The sequence below is a fragment of the Strix uralensis genome, chromosome 1 (assembly GCF_047716275.1).
Source record: "Strix uralensis isolate ZFMK-TIS-50842 chromosome 1, bStrUra1, whole genome shotgun sequence".
In the NCBI taxonomy this organism is placed as follows: Eukaryota; Metazoa; Chordata; class Aves; order Strigiformes; family Strigidae; genus Strix; species Strix uralensis.
The window spans coordinates 123,645,645-123,673,373 of NC_133972.1; the positions used below are offsets into that span (position 1 = coordinate 123,645,645).

Here is a 27,729-nt window from a genome sequence, read left to right on the forward strand (position 1 = left end):
GCTACTGAAACACCTTAAACCAGGGCTGATACTTCAGTTTTCAGAAAGAACAAAACCAAAAAATGCTCCTTTAATATACAAGCCCCATCCAACCAGAAACCTAGTCATATGCCTGAGCTCCTCATGGTACCAAACTATGTTTTGTTAGCAAGTAGTTAACAGCCTAACACTGACTTTTACTCAGCTCCCATGCAGGGGATCAGTGGGTAGGAGGGTTTCTTAATCGACCGACATGGTATCACTCACTCCCTATTCTGATTTTCCACTGATACAAAAATATTTTGTGAAACAGATCATCTGGAATAATACTAAATATAAAATACTTCTGTGGATACTTTGATACAAGTGTCCAGGAGAGGACAGTGACCATTAAGTATTCAGTCTTATCTTCATTTGTAGTGTTTACTTATATTTTCTGTGTATTCTTTAATGAAGGCAGTTAGCAGAGCAGGTATTTGAGTATAAGTAAGCCCTTCTGCATGTAAAACACACTCATGTGTCTCCAGTTTGCTAAAGTATACACAGGGATTGCTTTCCTTACATATTAAAACTTACATTTTCAATAAAGTTGACCTGTCCCTCCATCAATTTGTTTAATTACCTGAAAGTTGGCATTCCGTTTCAGCTATTCATCCATATTTCTCACCTATATCAGCCAAACCTGATATGGGAATCAGTTCTTTTCCCCGTATAACACACACATACTGAACAAAGAAAGCAATTATAAGCCACCAAGAAAGATCCCAGGGACAAGTAAGGACATGTGGAAAAATGACAGGCAGCCAAGACTTGAGGCCTACTAACCTTGACACACTCCCTGTGATTAAGGGAAAGGTTTGTGAATGCAAAAATTTCCTTCCAGATGTCAATTTTAGAAACAACTTGGCAAGTTAATTTTAGCTTTAAGTGACAAAAACATCTGCTGGCATTTCTGTGCAGTAGAACAGATAAGAAGTATTTAAGATTGTTCACTTCGACAAAAACACTTGTCCAAAGCATTACCTTTAGTAGATCAACTACTACAGGAGTCTTGTGGGGAAGAGACATATGGTGTGAAAAAGGCATGTTTAGCTTGCTCTTCATGTAACCTGACCGAATAACTTCCTGGCTCTCAAAAAGCTAAACACAAACATGTTTGCATTCTGGAAGGCCCCTAATGGGGAGCCAAAGGGAAAGCTGACTACCAAAATTCAGCAATTAGAGGGAAACAGCAGTGACAAGTGGATGTTAAAATGTTTGTAGGTATTACTGAACATTTTTGTGCAGGGTGTTTGGGGATTTGGCTCGGATTTGTTTGAGAATTTGGGGGGTTTTTTGGGGTGGGGGGGGTGGTGGTGTTTGTTGGGTTTGTTTTGGTTTTGTTTTTTTAAAGTTTGGCTCAGATTAAAAAATTCCCTCTTAAAAAGAAGTTATTTGAATGCTTCCAGATTATGTAATGCACTGCTCTCCTATATCTCAAATCCTATCCCAAAAAGTTTTCAAAAATTAACTCCACTCTCAAAACACTATGAACAATCAGTAAGATGAAAACTACATTAAAAAAACCCAAATAAACCAGCAGAATATATGTGGCACAGGCTTCATCTATCTTTATATGTACATCCCATCACTTTAATTCTTTGGAACCAACAGATTTATTCCTACATCTCCAAAACAAAAACACCCCCCTGCCCCATCAAAAACTGACCTTCACCTCTCTGTGCAAAACCCTCACTACTCATAAATGAGAAGCAGATTAGAGCTCAGGTTTTCTAGATGAAGGTAGGAAATAGTCTGATTTATACTGACTGCTAAACAGTGTTAGGTACTCTCATGTGCAACCCAAATGCAGCTGCAGATCCTCTATTCTTCTGAGGAACTACAGGAAGGTATCAAGATTTTAAGCAAAATAAATTCATCTGGTCTATTCTCCAAGTGACTTGTTTCCACGGGATTAACACAAAGAGAAGTTAAACAAAAAAGTTACAGCAAACCCAAGGATGTAAGGATGGAATTAAGTGCTGTAAACATTCTAACCCCCTCATTTGCACAGCATCAAGAAGTTAGGGTTCCTGCTCTGAAAAGGACACAGGAGGCATCACAGATGATGCATATTTGACCACATGCCCTCTAACTAGCCCTAAAACCAAACAAGGCACAAACTAGAACCAGCAGCTCCAGGTAGGTAACACAGTTCTGAAGTCATGTCAAACAGATCCCATACCAGGCCAAACAAACATCGCTGCCACCAAGAGTCTCAGAAACAAGGCTAGAAACACCACACAACTCCCATCCCCTGAAAAGGTTCTCTTGGAGGTAAAATTTAAATTGGCTGAGCTCTGGGGAGAAACAGTTTGTATTAATATATTTGTGGACAAATCCCAATGTGTCACTAAGATGCCAGGTAAAAAAACTTAACATTAGATCTCAACCTAGAATGTGCTCTATAGCCATTTAGTCACATAAAATAAGACCATACATTCTTACCTATATGCAAAACAGATGTTTCCACTTTTCTTTAGCAGTAAATTATTAGCCAGCCAATTTATGCACTCATTTTACTCCAACATGCTACAATCTCTTTACTACTAAAAGACACACAACTCAGAAATTACTTATACAGAGGTACTTGTTTATTACTTTTCAGTCCCCTTTTTAAAACCAGCAGATCTTAAATGCTCCTTCAGTCACCTGCTCCCTACAGTTCTGACAGCATAGTGCAGCATTATGGAAACTTGTCAAGTTATTTCTTTTTTATAGTAAACAGAAGATCAACTATTAAAACTCTTCAAGACAATGCATGTCAACATGCATCATCATTTTCATGTTGATCCTGAATTGCCTCCTTTCTCCTCATTGTTTCCAAGGCAATGAATGCAATTCAGATGTCCACCTTCACCTAGTGCTTCCCCCCCACCCTTGAACTTCCTGCTCTAATTAGGAAAGGCACTTGGCCAAGGCCATAAATACCACCTTGCTAACAGCCCAAGAACGCAGAGCAACACGCTTAGTCAGCTGCTTTATGCTACCTTCCCAAACCACCCCGTTACTCCACCCAAGCCTTCATTTGCCTTAGTCTTTGCCTAGTATGGGAGGGATATACATGCAGAGGTTGAACCCTGAAACATCAGGTCTCTGACATTACCACATACTTCAACAGTCACTGCAATTTAAGTATTTAAGATACCAAGTAATTAAAGTATGTCTGTTTTACTTCTGTAAAATTAAATATTAATTTCCTGTTTTTACAGAAATCTGGTGTCCCCAGCATCATTCTGCACATCCAACACACTTGCAAAGTAGCCTTTTTGAAACATACTGAAGTCTGGCTTGATCTTTAGCACAAACATTATATTGCCCTTTCACTGAAACTCAAGAATAGTGGTGTCTATTACATCTCATTAACTCCAGGCCTATTGTCCTCCTTTATCAGCAAGGAAACAAACAAAAATGGATCATCTGACAACACAAAATAAGCACATAAAACATGGATGAGAATTTTAGAATAAGACTCCCTTTGTTCACATTTGAGTTTCTGATGCCAGGCTAGCAATATTTTTCATTCATTCCTGATACCAACAAAAGTATCAAATGACTGGAAATTAAAGAGGCAATAGGAGGCATAGATCATTAAAGATACATGAAGGAATTAAAATCCACATAGATTTCAATAAGATCTATTCAAACACAAGTGTCTCCATTTTTACATAGGACATTATATTTTATTTTTACTTATTCAGATTCGATCATGAAAAAACAAGATGCAAAGGAGCAGATCAGCCTTGGAAAAATATTATTTATAAAATCATAGCACAACCAACTACCTGTCAATCATCCCTAACAAAGTTTTTCAAGTTTTCAGCGTTAGCTTTTCAGAGATTCCTGTGGTCTTTTACTCACCATTAATGCATATTATAATACCTTAAGAACAGGCAACATCCTACCTGTGTTTTTTGATTCCGTTAGACAGAGACTTCCCACTGCCACACACCTTTTCTTCAGACATGCTTGAAGTTATTGTATCTTTTGAATCCATGCTGTCCTCTAACGAGTAAGCTGTTGTTGTCTCAAACCCACTTAATGATTTTTCAGATTCTGAATCTGCAAAAGAGCAGGTGCATGTTAATGAATCTACCGCCTGTGCGAGACTTCAGTCACTAACAGATCTTCCCTCTTTGTACAAAACTGAAACCTAAGTAGGCTACTGTGTCCTGATGACAGCATCCATTTGGTAAGTAACTAGTACTGCCACAGAGCGCTCCAGCTCTGTATCTAGATATAAAGAGATTGTATGATAAGCAAGAACACAGTACATTAAAAATCCTCTATCAAACAGAGCCAAAATCTGTCATTTTTATTAAATTGAAGCTACTACAAATTGCTCAGGACAAGTGACGGTGTCACACGGACATGAGTACTTAACTGTTACCTCAACATTCAAGTATTGACGACTCCTGTACAAGATTTCAGTTTGGTCTAAATTCTTAGACACTCAGTGCTATCCAGCAACCTTCACTTCACAGCTTACTGAACAAGTATCAAAGAACAGAAGGAGGTAAGTCCCAGCAAAGTCTAAACAATAAGCTCACCAATCAGTAAGATAAACTTTGTCCTTTGGAAGGTAGGTTAATAGTACAATCCACATCACAACTAAAACTAAACCCATCAATGACACCATGCTATTTCCAACCAGTGTTCTGGTCAGGTAGTGCCTGACCAGCTCTGGAGAAGAGACAGTCTTGCCCCAAATCAGAAAGTAAAAGTTTCCTGACAAAAGGCTGTATTTTTGTTTCATGTTTTTCTTTCAAACCTGACAAGATTATCAAAGGATTATCCAATTCCAAGTCCCAGAGAGCAAGGGAACAGCTCAAGACAAGTAAAGATGCACCAATTTCTATCCCATTTGGGAAATACTTTAGCAGAAACCAGGTACAACACTGAACGGTAAACAGCTTAACGCAAGCCTCACTGCTTCTGAAAAAAGTGAACCCAAATGGTAGTAGACACCCTTCCTGCTATGAACTTCTTTCAGCATATGCCACTGCTCTTTGCTGCAAATACTCAGAGAAATAATTGCAAGATTAGTCATTCTCTCACACGTTGGTTCTAATTCAAAACTAGTAATGAAAACTTGCTGAAGTAGTAGTCCATCCAAAAGAATCTCTCAGTCACAGCTGTACATTGCCAGGTGCTTTCTTGTTTTCTCTTGAAAGACTATGCCAGTAGCCTCTCCTGAACATGTAAATTATATGTTGCTTTGGTGAAGGGGACAGCAACAAGAGGACTCTCTACTACATCCAGATTATAGAAGGGTCACGAACAGAAAAAAATCCTGATGAATGGATGGGCTGTGCCATAATGTCTCCCATCCTCTCTAGAGAGAGTGATATCTAGAAGCATAAAGGAGATCTTTCCTTTCATTAAAAATACCCATCCCTGTCCTCGTCAAGACAGTACTGAAATTAAGCCAGTTGCTAGGGAATGGAAAGAACTGCCAGCTGGTGCTGCGGATATGTTAAAAAAGTGGACTGGCACTCCAGAAAATCTTCTCACAAGTTTCCCCAAATTTGTCAGTCTAGTTCTGAGCCAAATTATGATATAATGTATCAAAGCATTAGTTTGGTGGGTACTATATATAACAAGGAGGATAAGGAGAATCATTTTTACTTGTGGACAACTCTGTTACATAAAATACAAATTTCTCCAGAGATCCTAAGTCCAGGTAGTCAGGAAAACACTGTTCCATACCCAAACACCACAGAGGAAGAGACACTCTAGCACTGTAACACAACTTGGGCCTCAGTATCCTGACCACAAGTTATAAATCCCTTCAAGGTAAGTATTCCACCTCTCCACTGAAAGAGCTGCTCAACTGTGACAAGAGGTATTGTGACAAGAAAAGCATGAAGCAAACCTGGTAACATAAAGCAAAGAGTCTGCCTCCTATAAGGCTCCTTTCTTCTCCCATACCATCAGGACTGCCTTGTTTTCAGACAAGAGTCACGACACACAAATTCCCTCAATGTGAGTTTCTGCAACAGACCCAGGACTCCAGAGGCAGAAAAGGAAGAATAGGTAAGCTTCGCCAGAACTGCTGACCACTCTCTGATATGCTTCTCAGTATAACAAGGATTTTAAACAATACACATGGATTAGGTCTCCTAATGCTGGCCTTACAGTGCCAAGAGACAATCACGCTGGACTGAGCTCAGCACCTGCAAACCTCTCCAGAGCTGTAGACGCTGACCAGTCAGCCCTCTCCAGGACATGTGCCTTACTTAATATGAGAGCATGCTATACAATGAAGAACAGCAGAAGAACAAAACCAGGCCCTGTTAGAAGAAACTGCTCTCTAGAGACATCCTCCCATTTTTTTGAGAAATGGCTCTCATTGAGACATTATGTCTACAACAGCTCCTGCCATCAAAGAGCTCAATCTCCAATACCTAAACCTCAGCTACCTCCTTTGACCCAACCAACTTAGCAAGTCTTGAGAGTTTGTTTAGGTGTCAGAATGAACAAGCCTAGTATTGTATTGTGAGCACAGATCAACAGGCAACTCAAACTGAGCTTTTCCCTGTGTACTTGCAGCTAACTCTTTTCTGAATTAAGATTTGCATACTCCCCCGTCACTGCAAAAAAAGATTTATATTCACAAGTTGCTACAGAGCAGCTGTCAAACAGATGACTAGGAGAAAATGAGGGTTTTTTTCCTATTGAACTTCAGGGGGTGTGAGCTGAGGAGGGGGGAGAAGGAATAAGAGTCCCTGCTCAGAAGCCAAAATTTTTAAGTGATCTTTGAGACAAGACCAGGCTGACTAGGAAGCTCTCCAGCTCATGAAACCTGAAGTGTCAGAGTAACAGTAAAAACACCAGCTACATTTTGCAAGAGTGGGAGAGCAAGGGGAAACAGCAGAAGCAATGACAGAAACTTAACTCAAGGCAAGTTCATCTGTTGCAACAACTGGTAAGTCTTCAGTTCCAGATAGAAAAGTTTGGCCAATGTAGTTGATTATTAAATACCCCTGAAAACAGTAGTGTTTAACCACTGCCAAGGCTGGGTTTGAATTCTGACCAGGTGTTACCCATCCCTGAGATACCTCAATTCATTCTTTTAAGTATATGCAAGGCAGAAAGTCCACAAGCAGGGGTGTTCTCACAGAGGTTATGGGGTATTTTTAGTACACATTCCAAAAAAAAAAAAAAAACAAAAAAAAACCAACCAACCACTTGACAAACGACCCTAAACATAGAAGGAAGGGCAGTAACTTTCTATGCTTTTTGTACGATTTTTACTTTAAGCAAGCTGATAACTGAGACAAGCTAGGAAGTGAACAAAAGCAACAGAACTCTACTACTTCTTGTACCATTTAGGAGCATTACTTATAAACACAGCACCCATTAGTGGTACATAACAGTGGAAGCTGTACTATGACAGGTTAGCTTTAGTATAATCTAAATATTCCTGTAGCTAAATAACTGCTTTTATAGTAAGATTGCATCTATGTAAAACCATCAGTACACCCCTCAACACACACAAAAGCTATGTTTGCAGAAAAAACATTAAAGAGAAAAATTAGGACAGTTTAAGCTCTTTCCAAATTGGGTGTGAAATTTGCACATAATCAGGGCATTTCATCTGCAAGGCAAAAATCAAGTACCTTCACTCTTTAATTCTTGACCTGCTTAGCTATTTTTCAGCATTATGGATGAACTCTGCATTTGTATTCCATCTTCATATGCTTCCTGAGGTCTGTATACTTAATCAAAGCTAATAACTTCTCCAGCTCTCTAGAAGATGCCACTGGTCTTACTAAATTTTGCTACTTGTTTAGTGCTTCTTCCCTTCCCTAGTGCCTCCCCCTCTGCCCCACCCTGCTTTAAACATAGAAGAGCTTGACACATGTTAAGCATTCAGTCCTGAAACTGAGAGCTCCAGCACTCCATGTCCTATCAAGTTTAGTTACACATTTCCACCACCCCCATGACAAGAGAGGGTCAGCACACCGGGAACCACTGTTAACCGCCTATTGCTATTAGAGTTCAGATTAGTAACACCCTTAACTTTGCTGCTGTTAACGCTGCCTACCATGCTTTGGTAACACAAATAACTCCCATTTCCTGTAGGTTCTTCCTTTTGTGTTCAGTGTCTCCTGCTCTCCCATTGCAGGGATTCAGGAGTTGCAACAGTCAAAAAGCACTGATATCACTTCAAAATAGAAGAGACTTCAGCCAATATATTACTACTTCAGTAAGCAATTTTACCACATTACAAACATTTTCCTCACCCCAGTGCTGGAAAAGAAAGAGGATATTTCTGTAATTGTGCCCCTAATTTCTACAAACAGAACTACACAACACAGACTTATCAGTGCCCAGTTTAGCCAACGTTAGCAGGTAGGATGGCTCAGTTGGAGCTGATCTGCAAGCCAAACAGATGGTGCTGAGGACTTGGCACTTGAACTAGCTACACGTCTGGTGGTGGTCTCCTCAGATTAGCTCTACTCTCCTACAATGGCCTGAGCGTTCACAATAGCAACTGGGCTGTACCTTCTGATTCAGCTTCATTCAGGAGTCTGGTTCATGCAGTCAGATTGCTCTACAATGTGAATCAGAGCATGGTAAATGGGGACAAGTAGCTGCTGCTGTGAACATATCTTTTCTAATACACTTCTTGTTCAAAAACCTGTTTGAAAAGTCTTGCATTGCTCTGAATTGTCACAGCTAGTGATGCTTTTGTTGAGAGTAAACAAGCAGAAATGTCTAATAGGCAGACAACATTCTTTAAAAAAAAAAAAAAACAAAACAAAAAGCAGCAGTGGCTTCTTCTTTCAACCTGTCAAGTCAAAGCTAACGATTCTTCACCTCAAAGTGCAAGCCTAGTTATGCAATACTCTCACTTCTAAACTCACTCCTACGGTGGATATTTAAAAATTCAGATAACTGTAACTAGAAAAAGATGGTATCCTAATAGAAAAAAAATACTCTTGCAGTAGTGGCATTTTTCCACTGACAGAGATTGTAATTTATCATATCACCCTGTTAAAATACATAGGTGTTTGCTCAATCTCCTATACAACCTAATATGATAATTCATGAATATGTCTATTTATCCAAAGCAAATATAATTTAACTTGGTAAAATACTATCAGATTGCAAATCAGGTTTAGCAAAAGCTTTGAAGACAAAGTCCTAGTAGTTTAGATTTCTCAAGATATAAATTTTTAGCTTCTGACAATTAGGCCTAGTCATTGCTCTCTGTTACGAAAATATTTGTGATCATATCCCCTGCCTCTTTAGCCCAAGAAAGAAGACCCACATTCCCAAACTCTGAGCCAGTGTCATATATCCCCAACTCCTCTGTTCTCACTGTATTCTTGTCAGAGACAAGAAGCCTTCTAGCTGAGACTCCACAGACACGGCAGAAAAGCAAGAGGGTTAGAAAGTATTACCAGGATCACAGAGATTAACAAAAAACCACACCCACAAAAAAAATGATTCCTTTTGTTCTTATGGTGACAGTCATGACATGCACCCAGCAGCCAAGAAAATATGTCACATTTCCCTTTCTCTAGTCCAGAAAAAAACCCCATAAAAATATCAGAGTGCCCCTCCCCCAAACATGTGCCTTCAGAGACAGAGAGGACCCTAATGACTGCAAAGCACTTGCATGTGAACAACCTAGAGAAGAGACTCTAAGACAAGTCTGATGAAGTCAACAGACAGTCAAGAAAGTGAGTCTCTCCTGGAAAATTATTTAAATTGCAATCAAGATGAATTATGTGAAGTAACTTCTCCAGAAGGAGAGAGAATTGACATATATGGTTTTTTATATGTATGTATATATATACACACACACACACTCAACAAGTTTCACAGTTACACAAATCCACTCGATGGGATTCGTTTGCAGCTTCAAGTGACACAAACGTCACCTTTCCCAGCTAAAGAGGAGAGGCTTTGGTCACTTTCATTCAAGAAGACTTAGAGACTAGGTCAGTTATGGGATATATGGCTGTATAGACTAACAGCTCTTTAAAGCCAGGTATTCTCTCATATACAGGAAGCAAGCCTGGCTGGAGAGACTACATTCCATCAGCACCAGATAAATAACTATCCTCTGCTTTGTTGCGACAAGCAACAGAGCCTGAGGCCTCTCAGCAGAATTGTTCTTTTGGTTCGGGTTGAAGAACCTGTTTCTAGTGTTCCTCAATCTCTTCTCTGCCTTGAAGGCTTGATAAATTTGTTACAGTGCCAAGAAGCAAAGACTGCTGTTGATGTACTGTGCTCCTGTGCTAGTGCTATGCTTCAGCATAGACCCCACTTTGCCTGTTTTTATTCTCTGCTTAAGTTGTGCACTGCAGAACACCTATCAAGGAGTCTGGGAACACCGCTCTTCTCATCTCTCAGAAGCATCAGACAGTTCAGCTCGCAGAAAAAGTAACCCCATACTTGCTTGTGAAGTATGCCATCACAACCTAATTACCTACTACAGTTAAGACTACGTTCACCCTCAAGCTCTTCCAGACCCTTCATAGTTGTAGACAGCCATGTGTTGTGGGATCATCCAGTGAGTGCTATGTACAGCCTCTCTATACAAATGCACATTGTAATCATCTTATGCAGTTCAGAGTTTTCCAAAATCACTATGTGCATGTTCTGTCCATGAAAATACGGAAGATACTAAACTGAAGAGCAGACAGGGAAAGAAAAGATATTTCAGAAACGCACACAGGATTTTGATTCCTCTTGTTCTTCCACCTGTGACACTTAAGGTATACAAAATGGAAACAGAACAAGCCTTTCTTAACCTCACTGTCTCTCAAAACTAAGGATTTTTATGGACCAATCTTAAGAACAAAAGAAAAAACATACACCACCATGGAGAAAGCAAGTCAGAAGGCTGCCAGATACAGTTAAATCTAAAATAGGAACTTTAAGTTTTGCTATTTAAAAAAAGGGCATAGACACTCAAGCAATCAGACCTCTCATGACTGCCCTGTGGTTTTGTAACTTTTTCTCATGCTAAGGTGAAACAATGCAATTCTACAGGTGAACTTGGGCAAATTTTTACAGGCCCGCTCATAAAGCACATGCAGCATTCTCCTAAAATTAGTTCCATGTTAGAAAGGCAGAGATTTCACTTAAAATGAGACTGTTCCTACCCCCTCACTCCCCTCAACGCATTCACCACACACGTGCTGGCTACACACTCATGTTCTGGACATCATTACTTACCTGAAACAGCATCATAGAACTGCTCTTCACTGATGATGCTGAGAGGCGGAGATCCCTTAACCAGAGACTGCTCTAGTTCATGGTGTTCGGTAGCTAGTGTCTCTAATGCTTCTGACAAGATCTTGTTTTTCTCTTGCTCATGCTCCAGTTTCAAATTCCTCACCTATAAGTAGATACATGTATGAATAAAATCTCATCTCTCTGAAGAATGTGTAGCTGGAAGCTATTCAGAAAATAGACTCTAATAAATAAGTAACTGGCAAACAGCTGGAACTGAAACCATGTGGATTAATGAGAATATTACAGTATTTTTGTGATGACAGTAAGGTTGTTACTCAGCATTTTCAGTAGTTGAGAAATCTGACAAATAAGATCTGACAGTTGAAATCACAATTCCACATGTGAATTCAAGCCAGATAACTGTACCTTAAAACTGAGGGGAAATATTTACAACTCTACTTGGATGACCTTAACTATGGAGTTAGTGATCGGTTTCTACATGCACCAAGCTCCTTGTACTAGTCTGCTCTAATTTGGGCCAAGATGCATCATCTAAATTGAATTACAGAGCAAATGTGAATGCCAGCTACAAGTTAACTGCAACTGAACTATGAGCTGAAAACATTTAACCCTGAGGATTACAGGAGGAGGTTAAAAAAGAGATTCCTCTACTAACTGATTTAACATCGATATAAACAGCCCTCCCTCCCCACTCCCAAAACAGTTTATGGAGGAGCCAGAAGCTGACAAAAAAAAAAAAAAAAAAAAAAAGAAGTCCAGCCACCAGATGGTGGACTTTTTTTTTCTTTTTAAGCCCACACATGCAATTGGCTCCAGAGATGATGATGTTATCCATGTTTTGAGTCCAGGACTAGTAATGGGAGAGCAACATGTCCTTCCTATTTCTTCCTCATTTTTTTTTTTGCTGGTGCTTTCCCACCTCCTCTTTCTGCCAGGGGAGGGGAGACAGTTGTAGCTGAAGGCTCAGGAAGGGCCTCTTCTGCCAGCCCAGCATGGCTTCAATGTGCTACTTCTCTTTCAGTCCCTAAACCACTGACTCTCTCCCTTTCTCCCTTCCAGTCCCCAACTTCTGCCTTGTCCTCTAGTTTACTCTCAAAGGTCAGTTTACATCACTAATTCCCCCTCCACTAACAACATGCAAGAATACGACCATTAATCTCTTGGGAACAGTTACAGGGACAACTTACACCCTTTCCTAAGCAACTTATACATATACCAACATTACCTTTTTGAATCTAATTTAAGAACTGCTCATATGGTGTATCTGGTTACATTTTACATTAAAGCTTTACTTTGGAGGCTTCAGCTCCCTCAGTTATAACCACCACTCAAATAGTGGATTCAGTCAGGCACAAATGAAGGGGTGCATATTTAGAGGCTAGAAAGGAGATATTAAAGCAGATTTGCCACTTCCAGAGAAAGAGTTTCCATGATGGTGGTAACATACCCTCTGGAGAAAGACTTATGGAAGAAATTTTCACCCCCTCAGTTGTGCCAAAATACTAAATCAGCTGGTTTAGGTGCCAGGCTCTGAGTGTAAAGGGGCAGTCAAATTATAATTAGAAGAGTGTAAAATTGTGTTGCTAACTGAAAGCAACAAAATCAGTAAGTCACTTACTGTCTAACAGTTTTACCCTGAACAAAATGAAGAAGGTCTGCACTAGTTACTGTCACTTTCATTTGAAGTTCACCCCGACAGTACCAACAAAGCCAATTACTGCAATGTTTCATACAAATCAGACATGCCACTGCAAAAGATCTGTTCTTAAGCAGTTTCTGCAGGGGTTACATTTTGTATGCTATCAAATAGTTAAGGAACTGCCCATTTAGAGAAACAACATCAGTATTGCACTCTTCTGAGAGAGGGAGGGTGGAGGACTGAAAATAAAGTGGTACTTTTCATTCTTATTAAAAGCAAAGTAAAACCAGTTATTAAAAACGGCATTTGCAAATTTTTTTGCAGTAATGAATTAGGCGCCTTTATTGTCTGATGCTTTGCTTTTATAAATTGAGTGATTTAAATCTTTACCTAAAATTTAAGTTTCAATGTTATTTAACAGCAAATTGAAAGAAAATTGAAATATATCTAACAAAACACAGATGAACCTTTTTTTGCATCCTCTAAAAGCACAGTAGTCTGACTAAACAAGCAACAACAGATACAGGCTTAAGACACCACACCTCCCCCAAAAAAGTCTTTTACTGACTTTAAGGTTCCCCTACCCCTATCATAACGTGGAGCTATTCGGAACTGCAGAAGGTGTACTAGAAATAAATTCCCTTTTTGGAAAATAAATAGCCACAGCTTTACAGCAAGGTTCTCTTTTCTGTGTACTTCCAGGCTTCCTATCTACCAAACACTTACTAGTACAGCAATTACACACTACTACTAGGTAACAAAAAAACCCCTTCCATCTGTTACATAAGCCAGAAGCTAAGGAAAAAAGAAAACATGTTTGTTGCTTGTAACCTTTTGAATGTTCATTCATATCTGGGTGAACTGGTTTTACAGCAACCTTAATTCAATACTTGGGGATTGGAGATGAAAGTCCAATATAGAAATTTGTTAACAGTACTGAGCTTGTGGGTTGGACACACACATTCCAAGAGCCAAGAGGTGGCTCTACAAACCTCTACAGCCTAGTACTCCGTGAAGGGTAAGAATTTACACTAGCAGCTCCCTGAAGGTAGTGGTCTGGAAATACTGTCTCTAACTATACTATTTTCTTAAGCACCAAAACAGTTCTACAGTGTCAATGGGAGGACTGAAAAAAAAGATGGTTCTACTACCATTATTTGACTCATTTCACCTGCAGAAAAGCAATGCTTGCAGAGATAGAGCTAGTACAACCTTTGTGTACTCCACTTAAAAATACAGGTATCGCAGGAGAAATAACCTTGTTTGAAATAAACATACTGTTTTGTTTTCTTTTTAAACACAAAGCAGCTTTAAGTGATACCACCATTTTGTCACCTTGCTTTTTCTTATTGACAAGATACATGGCCTAAAACCTTCTTGCAGTAATTTGTCTGTAAAGGCAGAATGTTTTTTTCCAGAACCACACACTCCATTCTTCCAAGCTCAACAAGGAATATGTAGGCAAATTGGCACTATTTTCAAAGCATAAGTTTATTGAACAACATCATTGACCAATGGAGTGATAGGTTTTCCCAAAATGTAAGTAGTAGACTGCTGTTATGCATAATTTTGCCACACTCTATTTTTCATTCACATTCCTGACTACTCTAGCCATTTCATTCACATTTCTGGTTACTTCATCACGATTTTTGAAGATGACACTTCAGTTTTATCCCTCTTCCCAGTTCTTTCTTCCTCATCCTGTCTTTCTTCAGTGTTCCAACACAAAAACATCTGCAAGATTACAGAAGGAACCTCCAGACTAGTTTTAAAAATGCTTATTAACACAAAATCTTTAGGATCTATGTATAAAGCAGGAAGACAAGCATAAAATGATGAAGAAAACACCTGCTTTCAGAAGCATATGCATTTCAGACTATTAAACTGGATGCAGATAGAACAACATTTCTCAGTGGAATATCATCTGATTTCGTGAAGTTGCATTAGCCAAGTACCACACTATTTTACACAGTGACACAAGTATTTATATAAGGTAGTAAATATCACACCAAAACGATGCAGGTATCAGTGTATACACAGCTCTGGAAATCTAGTCTAAACATACCCAGGAAACTATCAGAAGAGACGTTTTATTGACAGCCTGCGTAAGGCACAGCTTGTGATGCAGCCATGGTTTCTGTACCTTTAGTAGTGGTGCCTGAGCTGAGAAAGAGACAGATGGCAATTCACATCGTATTGGGTTCTGCTCCTCATCCTCCAGCTATGGAACGGCTGTCATCTTTTTGATCCCTGTTGCTGGTCCCCGCAATGCCAGTGCCACTATCAGCATTATAAGCTTTCCACTGAGCTTCACAGGGACAGTGGCGCAGAGCGCTCTACTGAGCCCGGCATGAGGCTAGCTGAGTTCCCAGTGTTCAACTGGTCAGGCTTCCTACTTTCCCCTTGTCAGAAGCTATTCTGCACAAAAGCAATTACAGTTATCAGTACAGTTGGGCTTGTGCTTGCACTATTAGACAATGACAGTTAAGATCAGTCTTGTTTTCATCTCTAAAGAGAATATTATTATAGTGAAACTTCAGATTTGTAATTGTTAATGGAAACTATCTAGCTTTGTCTCAAAGAAGTAAACAATCACTCAATCATTAACCTTACAGCTATAGACACAGCTATAACCTGATACACTGACATAGAACCCCCAAGACTTCAGCATCTAGGTCAGTGCAACAATTTATTTTTTTTTAAAAATACTTCTCCAGCTGAAGAGGTTTGATATCCAAGTTCTGGTAACTGGTATTGATTCTGGTTTAACTGAATGTGAATCTGCTTCCAACAGCTTCCCATAAATATTTGAGTCTTTCAGGCTGCAAGCACTGAATTGTGAGTTTAAATAGTAGAGTTATTTTAGCAGTCAGACCTCTATTTTTTTTTTTTTTTAAAAGGAAAGCAACAAGCTATTTACAGATACTTCTATTGTCTTTCCATGCTATTAGAAATCTTGCTAAGCATAAGAGCATATGGTTTAAAGGTTAACTCCTTCACTGCGTATTACTAACAGAAAGTTCACATGCCTATTCCAAAATATCAAAAAGTTTATCTGTGTGTAACAAACACCAGCCCCATTCATTTCTGTACCCTCAGCTTCCATGAGGTAGGTAGGAGACTAGTAACATGCAGTAAAACACTATTTTTTCTTTTTTTTTTTTTTTTCTTTTTTAAAGCCTGAAGTCTTGAACTATATTGGCACAGACTGTAACCAAGGCTTCTCTGTCCATCCTGAAGACATCTCAGTACAATACACAAAATACTTGCTTTGTTTGGTGCTGGATGCTTTTAATTTAAATTAATGCCCAACAACAGTGGCACTTTTGTGGGGTGGGAAAGGGTCACACCACTGTACGCCCAGCTAATAAATGATCATCTCAGCAACGTTCCATTGCAGCTGCAAGTAAATCCTAAAAACACCACACAGCAAGCAAGGCATAGAACAAATACAGACACCTCAACAATATGTATGGCTACCTGCCTTTAACATTAGAATAGTAAATTAGAAGACAGCGTACCTTAGCTCTAGGTTCTCCTGGACTGAGAAAGAGAGAAGACAGACTTCACAATACTGCAGTATGATTTAGTTGAATTTTACTTTCAAAAGCACTCAACTTCAGGGTTAGGAATAAAAATGCCCAAAATATGCAGACTTTCGAGTTGTGTAGGAAGGAAGAACCACCTCTTTCACATAGCAACCACCAGGGGATCTGAAGCCAGGCTCTGCCGGAGTGTCAGTACGCCGTGTACCAAGGCTGCTCTGCATTAAGCTGAGTGCAGGAAAGCAGCCTGTGACACTGCCTCACCAATGCCTCCCACTACTGAGAAGTGGGGTTTTGGTTTTCAAAATGAACGGCTTTGTCCAACCGCCACAGAAATTCCATCCTCCCAAAAACGTCACCGCTTATGGGACATTTGCCATGAAGCACGGAAGACACAAGGTGCCAGTTTTCAGCAGCAAGCTAAGGGCTAGTCTAACACCTGCCTGGATATTAACATACAACCAAGGAATTAGAAAAACGCTGCGATAATAGAACTGACAGTTCTGTGGACATCTCCTGACATTAAGAAATGTAATCCTGCTTTCTGTAATGAAGTAAATGCCAATCAAACCTGCCACCTGTTTCACACTACATCTGTTTATATGAAACTTAGTTTCCAGGGTCAGCTACTCCAACAGGACATGCTATCCTGAAAGATGTAACCTACAAAGCCGTGTGTTGTAACACATTACACTATGGAAAACTACTCCCAGGAAACACTGGAAATCCAAAACAAGGATTCTTTCCTTTCTTCTGCGATCTTCATACCAAACAAAAGCCCTTACCAAAAAATCTGAGGCTAACTGCAAATCACAACCTCAATGCAAACAGTTTGATATGTACACTGTTTGTCTATTCTAACAGACAAGCTCACATAGTTGCAATTTTGCTGTTAGTACAATACAGTCCCTATTGCTAGCGCCTTCCTGCATAAGCCAGTTCTTTGTGATGACCAGTTTAAACTAGTGCTGAGTAAATCTGTTATTCTTTTACATTTAATGTAGAATGAGAACTACATAGTTTCAAGAAGAGTCAGGTCTGCCTCCATGTCTTGAACAAGATCTGCCTTTTCATTTCATCATGCAAGAAATGTAAAGACTTTTGAGTCTTTACATATGCCCTGAAGCATATCTGTTTAGAAATGGAACAGTTCTATATATTTTGTTAGCTAACTTTGAAGCATGCTACTGCAGCACTCATTCTACAGGATATGCTTCTTTCAAAATGTGCTTTTAGATTTTCTGCTACCTAGAGCAGGACTAAGTTGTTGCTTACGCTGCTACCAAAGTAAAAACTGAAACCAGTTCCTCTCACGTGAAGTTCTTATAGTTTTAACCACACTTGAGCTTCAACAGAAGAAGTTTTCCAGAAGGAAAGTAAATTTTAAAAAAGGCTTGATTTTTACCTCTACACATGGGACTTAACTCCCACTAAGCACACATTAGTATACGATATGAATATGTATAATCCTGCTTTTCTCCTAACCCTCCCCCCCTCCACCCTCAAAAACCAAGAACAGTTTTAGTTTCAGTATGTTTCTTCGCAAGTAGGCCTCAGGTATCTGAGGTACTAGAGAAAGAAATGAGTGCTTTATGAATACTCCTATGACACATCATAAAACTGCAAGTGTGACAGCTCACATTAAAGCAAAAACAAAGTGTTCCCAAACAGTTGCAATCAGTTTCATGAACACATCAGTAGATTCCTAAAGCATGTAAATATTTTATACAAAACTTTTGGAGTTCTTATCTGTTTACATGTAGGCCTTTCCACAGAGTCCCCCTGCTGACTCACCACTCCCCATCACCATCAACCACAAAGAACTTGGGACAAACATCTACTATGTTAACATATGTTAAGGCCTTGTATCATAAGTCTTCATTTGTTGGAGTAAACTAGCTCTTGTAAACTTCATCATAGCTTTGGTTCACCCCAGGGTACAGAGGACTGATCCAAAAAAATTGCGCTTTACTTCAACCATTGTTTCTTGCTTAGGTTTTCTCTCTCTGTATGCTATAAGCTTACCATTTACCCAGCTTCAGAGATCTATCAGATCTCTAGTTAAAAAGAGAATAGTTAGCACTTGCCAGTGACTTGAACTACTGCTAGTGCAACTGCTGAAATGCAAAACAAGATGTGATCAGTTAATCAAGGAGGTAAGCTGAGCTCACTGATGATAGGTAAAGGGTTACTTACTGTATCACAAGACAGCATCAGTCTTCATCTCAGAAGCCTGGCCAGCTGACTACAGCTACAGCATCAGAGTACCACATCTTATTGAGATCATCAAATTCAAGAGAAAAAAAACCCTCAGAAGGCTAACATAACATTTAGCGTTCTTCCAGGCTCATACATAGGAAATGTCACACTTGTAAAAAGCTGGAAGACACCCATACACACAAGCAAACCCCATACGCACCAATTTGAAGTCCTGGTTATCTACTCACATCCCAACTCAAAGCCTACAGAAGAAACCACAGACTTCGTAAAGCAACTCATAAGACTCTGCCTCAATCATTCCCCAGATGAGCACAAGGATTCATTGTTAGTCAACTACGAACGTTCATCTCAAAAGTTCAAGGGGAGGAGTTTAGCAAGGGCTGATTTGGGAAGGCTACATTTCATTCTTCTGAGTACAGAGTTGTAATATTTTCCTATATTTGACTTATTAAAATATTAAAATTCTGCCAATGAAGGAGAGGACCAGATATGATCATAAAACTTAGAAAGAGATAGTGTAACCACTGCTAGAAGCAAGAGCCAAGCTATCGTCCACACAGAAAAAACTCAGATTTTGGCAGGATCATGTCAACACAGGCAAGCATCAAGGCAGTAAGACAACTGTTATTCAAAAGAAGAGCTGGAGATGCTGAGAGCAGTCAGCATCCTTCTCCCAACATACAAGTCTATTATAAAAATTTGTAATTCAAGACTGCCTAGATTAACAGTTTCTGAACTATCCACATGCTAGGGACAAAGAATGTTTGCCTCCTACCTTTCCCTCCTAAGACACTGAAACGTCCTCCTCAACATGGACCTTGCTGCCTTCCTTCTCCTCTTCTGTTTCCACATTTGGCTATGTCAAAGTTTGTTTATTCAGAGGCTGATGAAGCACCGCAGTTTTAACCAGCAGAGAATGTTGCAGTTTGTGCCAAGAACCCATCTAGGAGTGCAAGAACAAGCTGCAAAGACTTCATTTCTGATTGCAGATTAGAATGCAGGTTTTGGCTTAAAAACTTGGATTTAAGCTTTTCTATCAGAGAAACTGCTTTCTTCAAAGTGATCCTGCACTGGTCAAGACTTAACAGAGCTTTTTCTGGTTTGTTTCTAGTGGGACTTAATGGCAATTCCAAGTCTTCCTCTCAAAAGTATTTGTTTTTCACATTTTACTTCAACAATTTAACTGTAAACTGATAAATCTCGTGAAGTCTACCTTAGGTTTGAAAGCTGTAGGAGTTGCCAGTTTCCAGAGTGCATTCTGTCCCTACTTGCATTCCAGTATTATAATAATGATTAGTCAAATATCAGGAGTTCAAACAAAAAGCCTTCTGATTTTGTCATTTTCTGTTAAGTATTGTTTCTATTCTGAGCAAAGCTGAAATTAAATATGGCTGCTATTCATATTTGCCAATAGTTTATGCCAAAACAAGCTGGGACTGAATGACATCAGCAGTGATGTACATGTTTGGGAAGATTGTTTCAAGTTGCAGAGCTACAAGATTACCAGAAGAAAAAAAAAAGAAAAAAAAAAAAAAAATCACACCCCAAAGATACTTTGTAGCCCTAGCGAGATTAAGCATCTATTTCCCCAGAGGCATATGCCACAAGTAACTTTACCCAAACTAAGGGTCTCATTCAAGCTGATATATTATACTGATGCCAACAGGACTAGAACAGCATATTACTGCAGGTTTTCAGATCTGGTAGGAACTTTTTTTGCATCTTTTTCCTTTGAGAGACTCTGGACATCTTTGAAGTTTGCTAGTCTCACAAACAGAGAGACCAGACTTTAAGATGTAAGGGTTCTTAAGAAAGCACACAGGAAACATTTCCTTTTTATTCTAAAGGACTGTTTTGAAAATAGATCTTAAGGCAGTTTTGATCTAACTACTTCCCTTAAGTATTTTTCGGTATACACCACTGATTACTTTGATCAACCCCTTTGTATCCTCTCCCCCACACTTCTTCCCAGTTGGATCACAGCGAATGCGTATATTAATGTTTTATCTTTTGAAGTAACTGTCATGTTTTTGCTATGTTTTTGTTGGCTCGTACTGGCTTACTAGTGCTGCTACACAACTGGACATGTTGTTGACTCAGAGTGAAACCAACTTCCTATTAAAAAATTAACACTTCTGAAGCTGGTTGTCTGTTCTACAAGCTCTGCATTGGGAATCTTGTTAATTATTCATGAAGAATAACTGACAGGTTTTTTAAAAAGCAATTCCAAAACAAACATGCATGCTGTACAGTTGTTCTGCATTTATGAAAAACTCAGGTTTTTATTTCACTTTGGATGGTAACCAAACTAGTTGAAAATTTAAAAAGTTGAACTCCTACACAGGCCAGAAGTCCATGGTGAGTTTCACAACACAGTGCTGGAATTCTGATCTACAAGCAAAATCCATCTTGGAAAGCATTCTCATTTGCTATAGTCCAGAACAGGCTCTTCTCAGCTTTCCAGTACTGAAGAATCAGACTTCAAAGACAGACACAAATGCAGAAATCCCACTTCTACTTCAGGTTTTAGAACGACTTGCAGCATTAAGAAGTTGATCTCTTCTTAGGGATGAATTTCCTCAGAGAGACTGTTTTGTTCTTACCCCTAAGCAGGCAATGGCCATCAGCTAGGCACTGGGTAGGCTGATAAAACATTTCCTGACATGAGAATATGTGGTACAGCAGTTCACCCGGCAGTTAGAACAAACAGATAACTATGCTTTGGGCTACAGAAATCCAAATGGAAAGTTCACAACCTCAGATCAAATTAGCAAAAAAATATTTGCATATTGAGAACAAAATGTGCAATACTGCCTCCCAGTTCTTATTTTTGTCAGAAATAATTGCTACAGTCTAAAGCCACTAAAATTATCCCAAAATATGATCCTACTGATATATTACAAGGAAACATTACAGAACACCACCACTGCCATGCAGAACAGCTAGATAATCCAAGTAGTCTCATTCCGTGGAACAGATCTTCTCTGATTATGAATGATCTCAAACACTTTTGCCCTTTTATCTGGTGGGGTTTTTTTTGTTGTTAGTGTTAGTTTTTTTTTTTCTTTGTTGCAAGAATTCAGTGTGTTACTCATTGCTACTCAGGTCCTTCTTGTGCAAAAAGTAACCAAAGATGAATTGAGTAGGTAAAACAAGCCTGCTTCTCCCCCAGATACATACTTAACACTGTAGCAAAGCTATTTACTGATAAATCTTCTATTACTCCCCAATATGCAATCCAGTAGCATCAGTTCAGAGGCAGAAGCGGCCCCAGCTTAAACTTCTAGTAAACTCTTATGAGCTTCTCCAACAAAAACCACTGGCTGCTAGAATAAAACTAGAAGGTAGGTTTGATGAAAGTAAGTCTAAGGAACGCAAGAGTTCTCCCATCCCAAGCTGAAACAGGGTCTGACAGTCTAGAGTGACACATCACTTTTTATATTCAATAAATTGTATGTGGGAGCAAAGACAATAGTAAAAAAACACTGATCATATGTCATCAGCTGATCTATGACACATAGTTCCTTGAAATTGTCTAGAACTACTGCACTGGACTGCCTCTTAAGTACTGTGTGGATGTCAAAGGACTGCTCAGGCTAGAGAAGGTTTAGGGTGGATCTCATCAATCTATATAAATACCTGAAGGCAGGGTGCAAATAAGATGAAGCCAGGCTCTTCGCAGTGGTGCCCACTGACAGAACAAGAGGCAACTGGCACAAGTGGAAACACAGGAGATATCCTCTAAACATCAAAACTTTTTTACTGTGAGGGTGACTGAGCACTGGCGCAAGTTGCTCAGAGAAATTATGGAATCTTGAGTACCTTGGAGGTACTCAAAAGCAATCTGGACATGGTCCTGGACAATCAGCTCTAGGTGGTCCTGCCTGAGCAGAGGGACTGGACCACAAGACCTCCAGGGGTCCTTACCAACCACTTCCATTTTGTTATTCTATGAGATTAAAGTTTAGTCCTTGGCTTGAAATGTGGTCAGACTAAACTAGATTTCTGCTATCCATAGGCACAGATGCAACTGTCTAAGGTTTCAACCTGTTTTAGAGGCTCAGCCAGCTCATTTTCTCAATTTGATTTGTCTGACCTTGCAGCAAAGTGTTTCACTGGAACAACAGACAATCCAATTTGCATGCACAGCACAGAATATTTCCACAATTAATAGTCTTGTTGGCATTTCCAGAAAGGTATAAACTGCTGACATATATGGATTACCACATTACCTAGAGGAGCTACACCATTATTTTTACAATTTAAGATTATTCCTCACCACAGTGATAAAATCCCTGTGTACAACTGTGCCCCATTAGTTCATGTCTAGCAGTTCAAATCCTCCAAGTTCCTGCAGATGCTTTTCTGCTATGGTAGACCTGCACAAGGCCTAGAGGCCGATGCTCTGATCAATTAAACCGAATGTTTCCAGACAAGGTGAGAGTAGTTTTGTTCTCCTTACCCTTTTCTCCTGCCATAGCTCTTGACTCAAAAAAAGGGACCTGCAATAGCAACACTATTAAATTTCAAGTTTAATAGGAAGCTGTATTTCTATTCAAGGGTCAAACAACATACCTGAACAAGCTTATGTTATGGAAGCAGTGCAGCTTTGGCAGAGGAAAAAGTTTATAGTCTGCTTCTGTGACTAAACTGTTCTAAGCTAAGGAGTACCCCTACATTATGACATACACAGCAGACTTCCTTCAAATAGGCACGCTTTAAAGCCATTCTCAAAGTCTCCTAGTGTACCTATGGATCCAAGAGTTATTGCACTGATGCCCAAGTTTTAACATTAATAATGCAGCAGTGACAAGTATGAGAGGAGGGAAAACATTCCTATTCAAAACCACTGACTGAATCCACATTTACCTGACAAGTGGCTCCACGTAAAGCTATGCAAGCAAAGTAAGCACATCACAGGTGTCACTCCCAAATGCATTCTACAAAGATGAGATATTCAGATGAGGGCTATGCTTACATCAAAGCTGGACATTCTCTTATACTGGACTCTTCAAGATATTCACAACAAATGGATACACTTTATTCATAAGAGGCCCTCTACCTTACCACTCCTGTGCAGCAACATTCAGCTCAGCTCTTCACTATAAACGGAGCATCATTTGTTTTGTGTGTGCTTATCAACTGTCCTTACAGGATGGCATGGGCCTGCACTTCCCATTTGTACATAACACTGAACACATTTATTTTTAAAGATTATTACAGATGCATTTAAAGGGGGTGATGTTAAGAACAATACAAGCACTCTGGAGAAAGAGATTACTAACATTCCTTGATGACCTGGCCTGGCATGTACCTTTAAGAAAAGCTATAATACCAGTGATTTATTTTCAGTACATAAACACTTTCTAAACACAGCCCATTTACTAATTTTAGTGATAACCTCAGTGACTCAGCAGTCAGCATCATACTAACGCATTTTTCCACTGGACAGCACAACAAGCAGAGATAACACACTTCTGAATATTAAAACCAAAAAAGCTTTTAAAGTCACTGGCTGTCTGGGGGGGAGAGAGAGGGGCCAACAGGTACAGGTTCGGTTCATGAGATTACAAATCAGACAAGAGGTCAAATTCCACAGCAGCTTACCTCTATTATAAAAATAGTATCAACTCTGAGGAGTCATTGAATAAAAAAGTGAAAAAAGCAGTTTTGGTTGAAAAGCCATGATTGTGACCAAGTGAATTATAAAAAAAAAAAAAAAAGACAACATACCCTCCCACACACACTACTAGTGTCTAAATGGGAGATTATCCATTTTATTCTTCATGGCTAGAAGACCCCTATATTTCATGGAACCAGAAGAGACTAAAATACACCAACTAAAAACACAGCAAAGAACAGCAGAAAAGTTTAGATTCAGTCAACCTCCCTTATTCAAGAAAAGGCTATACAATTGCACATGGACAGCCTACTAGGCCATAAGGCAAGAGATCTAAAATCACTGACATTTAAGGAGGCCAAATAAAACATACCCCAAATCCACCCGACGGCAAATTTAAGATAATTTGACAAAAGTTACGTGACACTTTAAGTGACCTTAAGTTACTTATGCTACTCAGAGACAACCCTTTAAAACAACCTCACCCAAAACATATGGGTAATAAAAAGTTAAATATCGTATCTCCCTCAAAAGCACGTGTTAATATCCAGTACTGGACAGGCTACATGAAATGTGTTTTCCATGTGTAGAATAACAACTTTAGAAATTACTTCTAAGAAACTAGCTTTTATCAGCTTTACAAGGAAAAAAGGCATTGTAAAAACCCTAAGTGTCAAGAAAGAAACGTCGGGAAGGAGAATATATCTCCAGAGAATTAGTAAATGTGAGTGACCACAGTTACCCAGTTCAGCATTCTGATGTTTTACGCAGCTGAGACAAAGCCAGACCACTCAGCCAGACTGCCACTGCAGTCAAGTATCTCACACACTTCCATGCCAAATCCCAGTAAACAAAGTTAACAAGTATGGTGCTATGCACAGAGGTTCAGCCTGAAATCCTGGTTTTGCCGCTTCTTTTTTTCCTGAAATATTACCACTCCTTAGCTCACAATACACTGGCTGTCTGGGAGCTACCAAGTTTTCAAACTCTGCTGTTCATCCGTTCTTCCAAAACACGTCAATACACTTTAAGACAGAACACTGAAAACAAGCTGATCAGCTTTACATGCCATTATGAAATCACTATGACACTAGAACAATAAAAGTGTGCACCCTTCTCACTCCAGTTTGTTTTCCAAGCATGAAGGAGAGAAAACCAAACAATATCCTCATAGCAGTAAGTAGTGAGAACACAGAAAGAAAATTTACATGTTATGCATTTTTTTGTTCCTATCAGCTTACACAAAGACAAGAACACCATTCTTCAAATACATTCACAGAAAACCAAATTGCTAATTCCTATCTGAGAAGCTTGCTATATCAAATACTATTCCATTGAACTTGATTGCTGCTTGATCTTTCCCCCCTGCAGCCTCAGCTAAGCCCTTTTTCTCCATGTTTTTGCATTAAGAATAAAAACTCCAAACAAGTCATAGACAAGACCTCAGAAGTAAACCTCAGAGTGGGAGCTGCAGGAGCACAGTGAGAAGGGGTCTCGTTTCAAACCAGTATGTTTTTGCACTGTGTTTCCCCAGAGGCCCATGAATGCCTTCCAAGTTGGTTTACACAAGGCTGCTCAACAAACAACTGCCAAGAAAAAAATACCTAAAAGACAAGCTTTGAAAAAGCATTAATCCACTCTGGAAAGTGCAAGAACAGGTTAGCAGCGTGCTTTGAGTTGGGCAATACAGTACCAAGTGGAGAATGCCTTCCGACAGGTTGTGTGACCAGCTTTCACATAGGCTCGTAGAACTACTAGTCAGCAACAGTTTCTCTGTCACTATAAATTAGTACGTCACTTTGCCAGCAGATTATATCCAAACATATTACCAGCTGTAAAGAAAAAGGTTAACTTTCAAAGTGCACACTCTTATGGAAAAAAAAGAAAACAAATTGGGACCCTTCTGTACTACAATGACCAGTAGCATTCATCTTTTGTCCTACAGTAACAGCCAGGTGTCCTTCTGTCAGCCAGGACTGTCTACCACTCAGAAGCCTTTCGTATACATCGCTGGACCAAAGATCTTAACAACTGCTGCAAAATTTAAGCATTCTGTCAACACACATGATAACCTTTTATAAAAGAGAAGCAGTAATATTTACTTATCTTTTCCCTGAATGGAGTCCCAGTATTTGTTATTTTAACAAGCTTCCATCTGGGCTGCTGCTTAGTTTCTCTGCCCACTCTGGTGACCTATTCAGTCTTGGTTTCTCTAGGAAAGCCTCTGAAAAAAGTTACATTTTTAAACTTCCCTATCTCCTAGATACTTTGGACTCACTAAACTGCTTCCTTTACATAATACTGATAAGGATGTTGTCTTCACAGACCTGTAGTTAGCTTTTTATCTGCAAGGCTGCAGTACCATAGCAGGAAAAAAAATGCTTCCAGAGGAAGAACACTATGTCATCTGCAAACATTTCACTATCAAGTTCCTCCAATTTGAATATTTTCTCTTTAGAGCTTTAAGCACAGATGAAGAGACACATGCATATACAGCACCCAAAAATTAGTACAGCAAGAATCACCAAGGCATAACTAGAACTGCCGATGTTCTAGCAGGAGAAACAACCTGCCAAATGCCTTTCCTGTCAGTACCTTTGTTCTCTTATATGCCATGCCTATACATCATTCCACAACATGTTATATCCCATGCTCTTCTGCATAAGGGAGAAACATCAGTCTTTATCTAGGCACCTGTTTGAGCACAGAGAAGCTTCCAATGAACTTGTCACTGTCGAACAAGAATCGAGCCACACTAGGTATTTCAAGTACATTTCTACTCATTTGGAGGAGAGGGGAAGAATCAAGACAGTCAGAGGGTCCTACAGCCAATAAAGGTTTTTTTGATGCAGATGCATCTCAAGTCTCTCAACACCAGACACCTTTTGTTGTGCCCAGTGTAATCATCAACTGTCTGAAAACTGCTCTCCTCCCTTCCCTAAGTTTACAGGCTGAACAGCCTTTCAGTTGTTTGGGACATTGCCTACAGGCCTTGACGCACTGAGGTCTTCCCTGGATTTCCACTATTTTCAGCAAGAGCCACAGAACAGAACGGACAACAGAATCACTCTGTTGTGCGCCAGTGACTGAAAGGAAGAAAAAAAATCTTGAAGAAAAATAGGGCTGTCATCTGTTTGTAAACACAAGTAGAAAAAAAGCAGAGAAACACAGGCACTGGTTTCATGACGTGAGGGGCTAAGGACTCTATGGTTCTAGGTCTAGTACAACAGCCAGCCAAGACATGATTCCCTCCCCAGACTTAACTCAGAAATCATAAAATCAACTTCTTTCGTAGCTTCCCTGATTTTATTTCACTCCCTCGCCCCCTCTTCATTTCTCCCTCCCTCACACCAAAGGCTCCCAAGACCTTATAAAGATTAATGTAGCTGACTATATTGCTAGGTGGCAGAAAAGGACTATTGACAGACTCCAGGACTTTTCTAGACAGATTTGATCTGGGTGCCCAT

The 27,729-nt window shown here is 39.5% G+C and overlaps 1 protein-coding gene across 3 annotated transcripts in view; it reads right to left on the reverse strand.

Annotated features, from left to right (window-relative positions):
- The window catches only part of OSBPL1A (oxysterol binding protein like 1A), a 76,598-nt gene that overhangs the window by 16,814 nt on the left and 32,055 nt on the right, over positions 1–27,729 (reverse strand). For all 3 annotated transcript variants that reach the window (XM_074879686.1, XM_074879698.1, XM_074879708.1), the window contains 2 exons: positions 11,218–11,380; positions 3,924–4,080 (listed from right to left, as the gene is read on the reverse strand). In XM_074879686.1, coding sequence (XP_074735787.1) covers positions 3,924–4,080; positions 11,218–11,380 — 320 coding nt within the window. The remainder of the gene's footprint in view (positions 1–3,923; positions 4,081–11,217; positions 11,381–27,729) is intronic.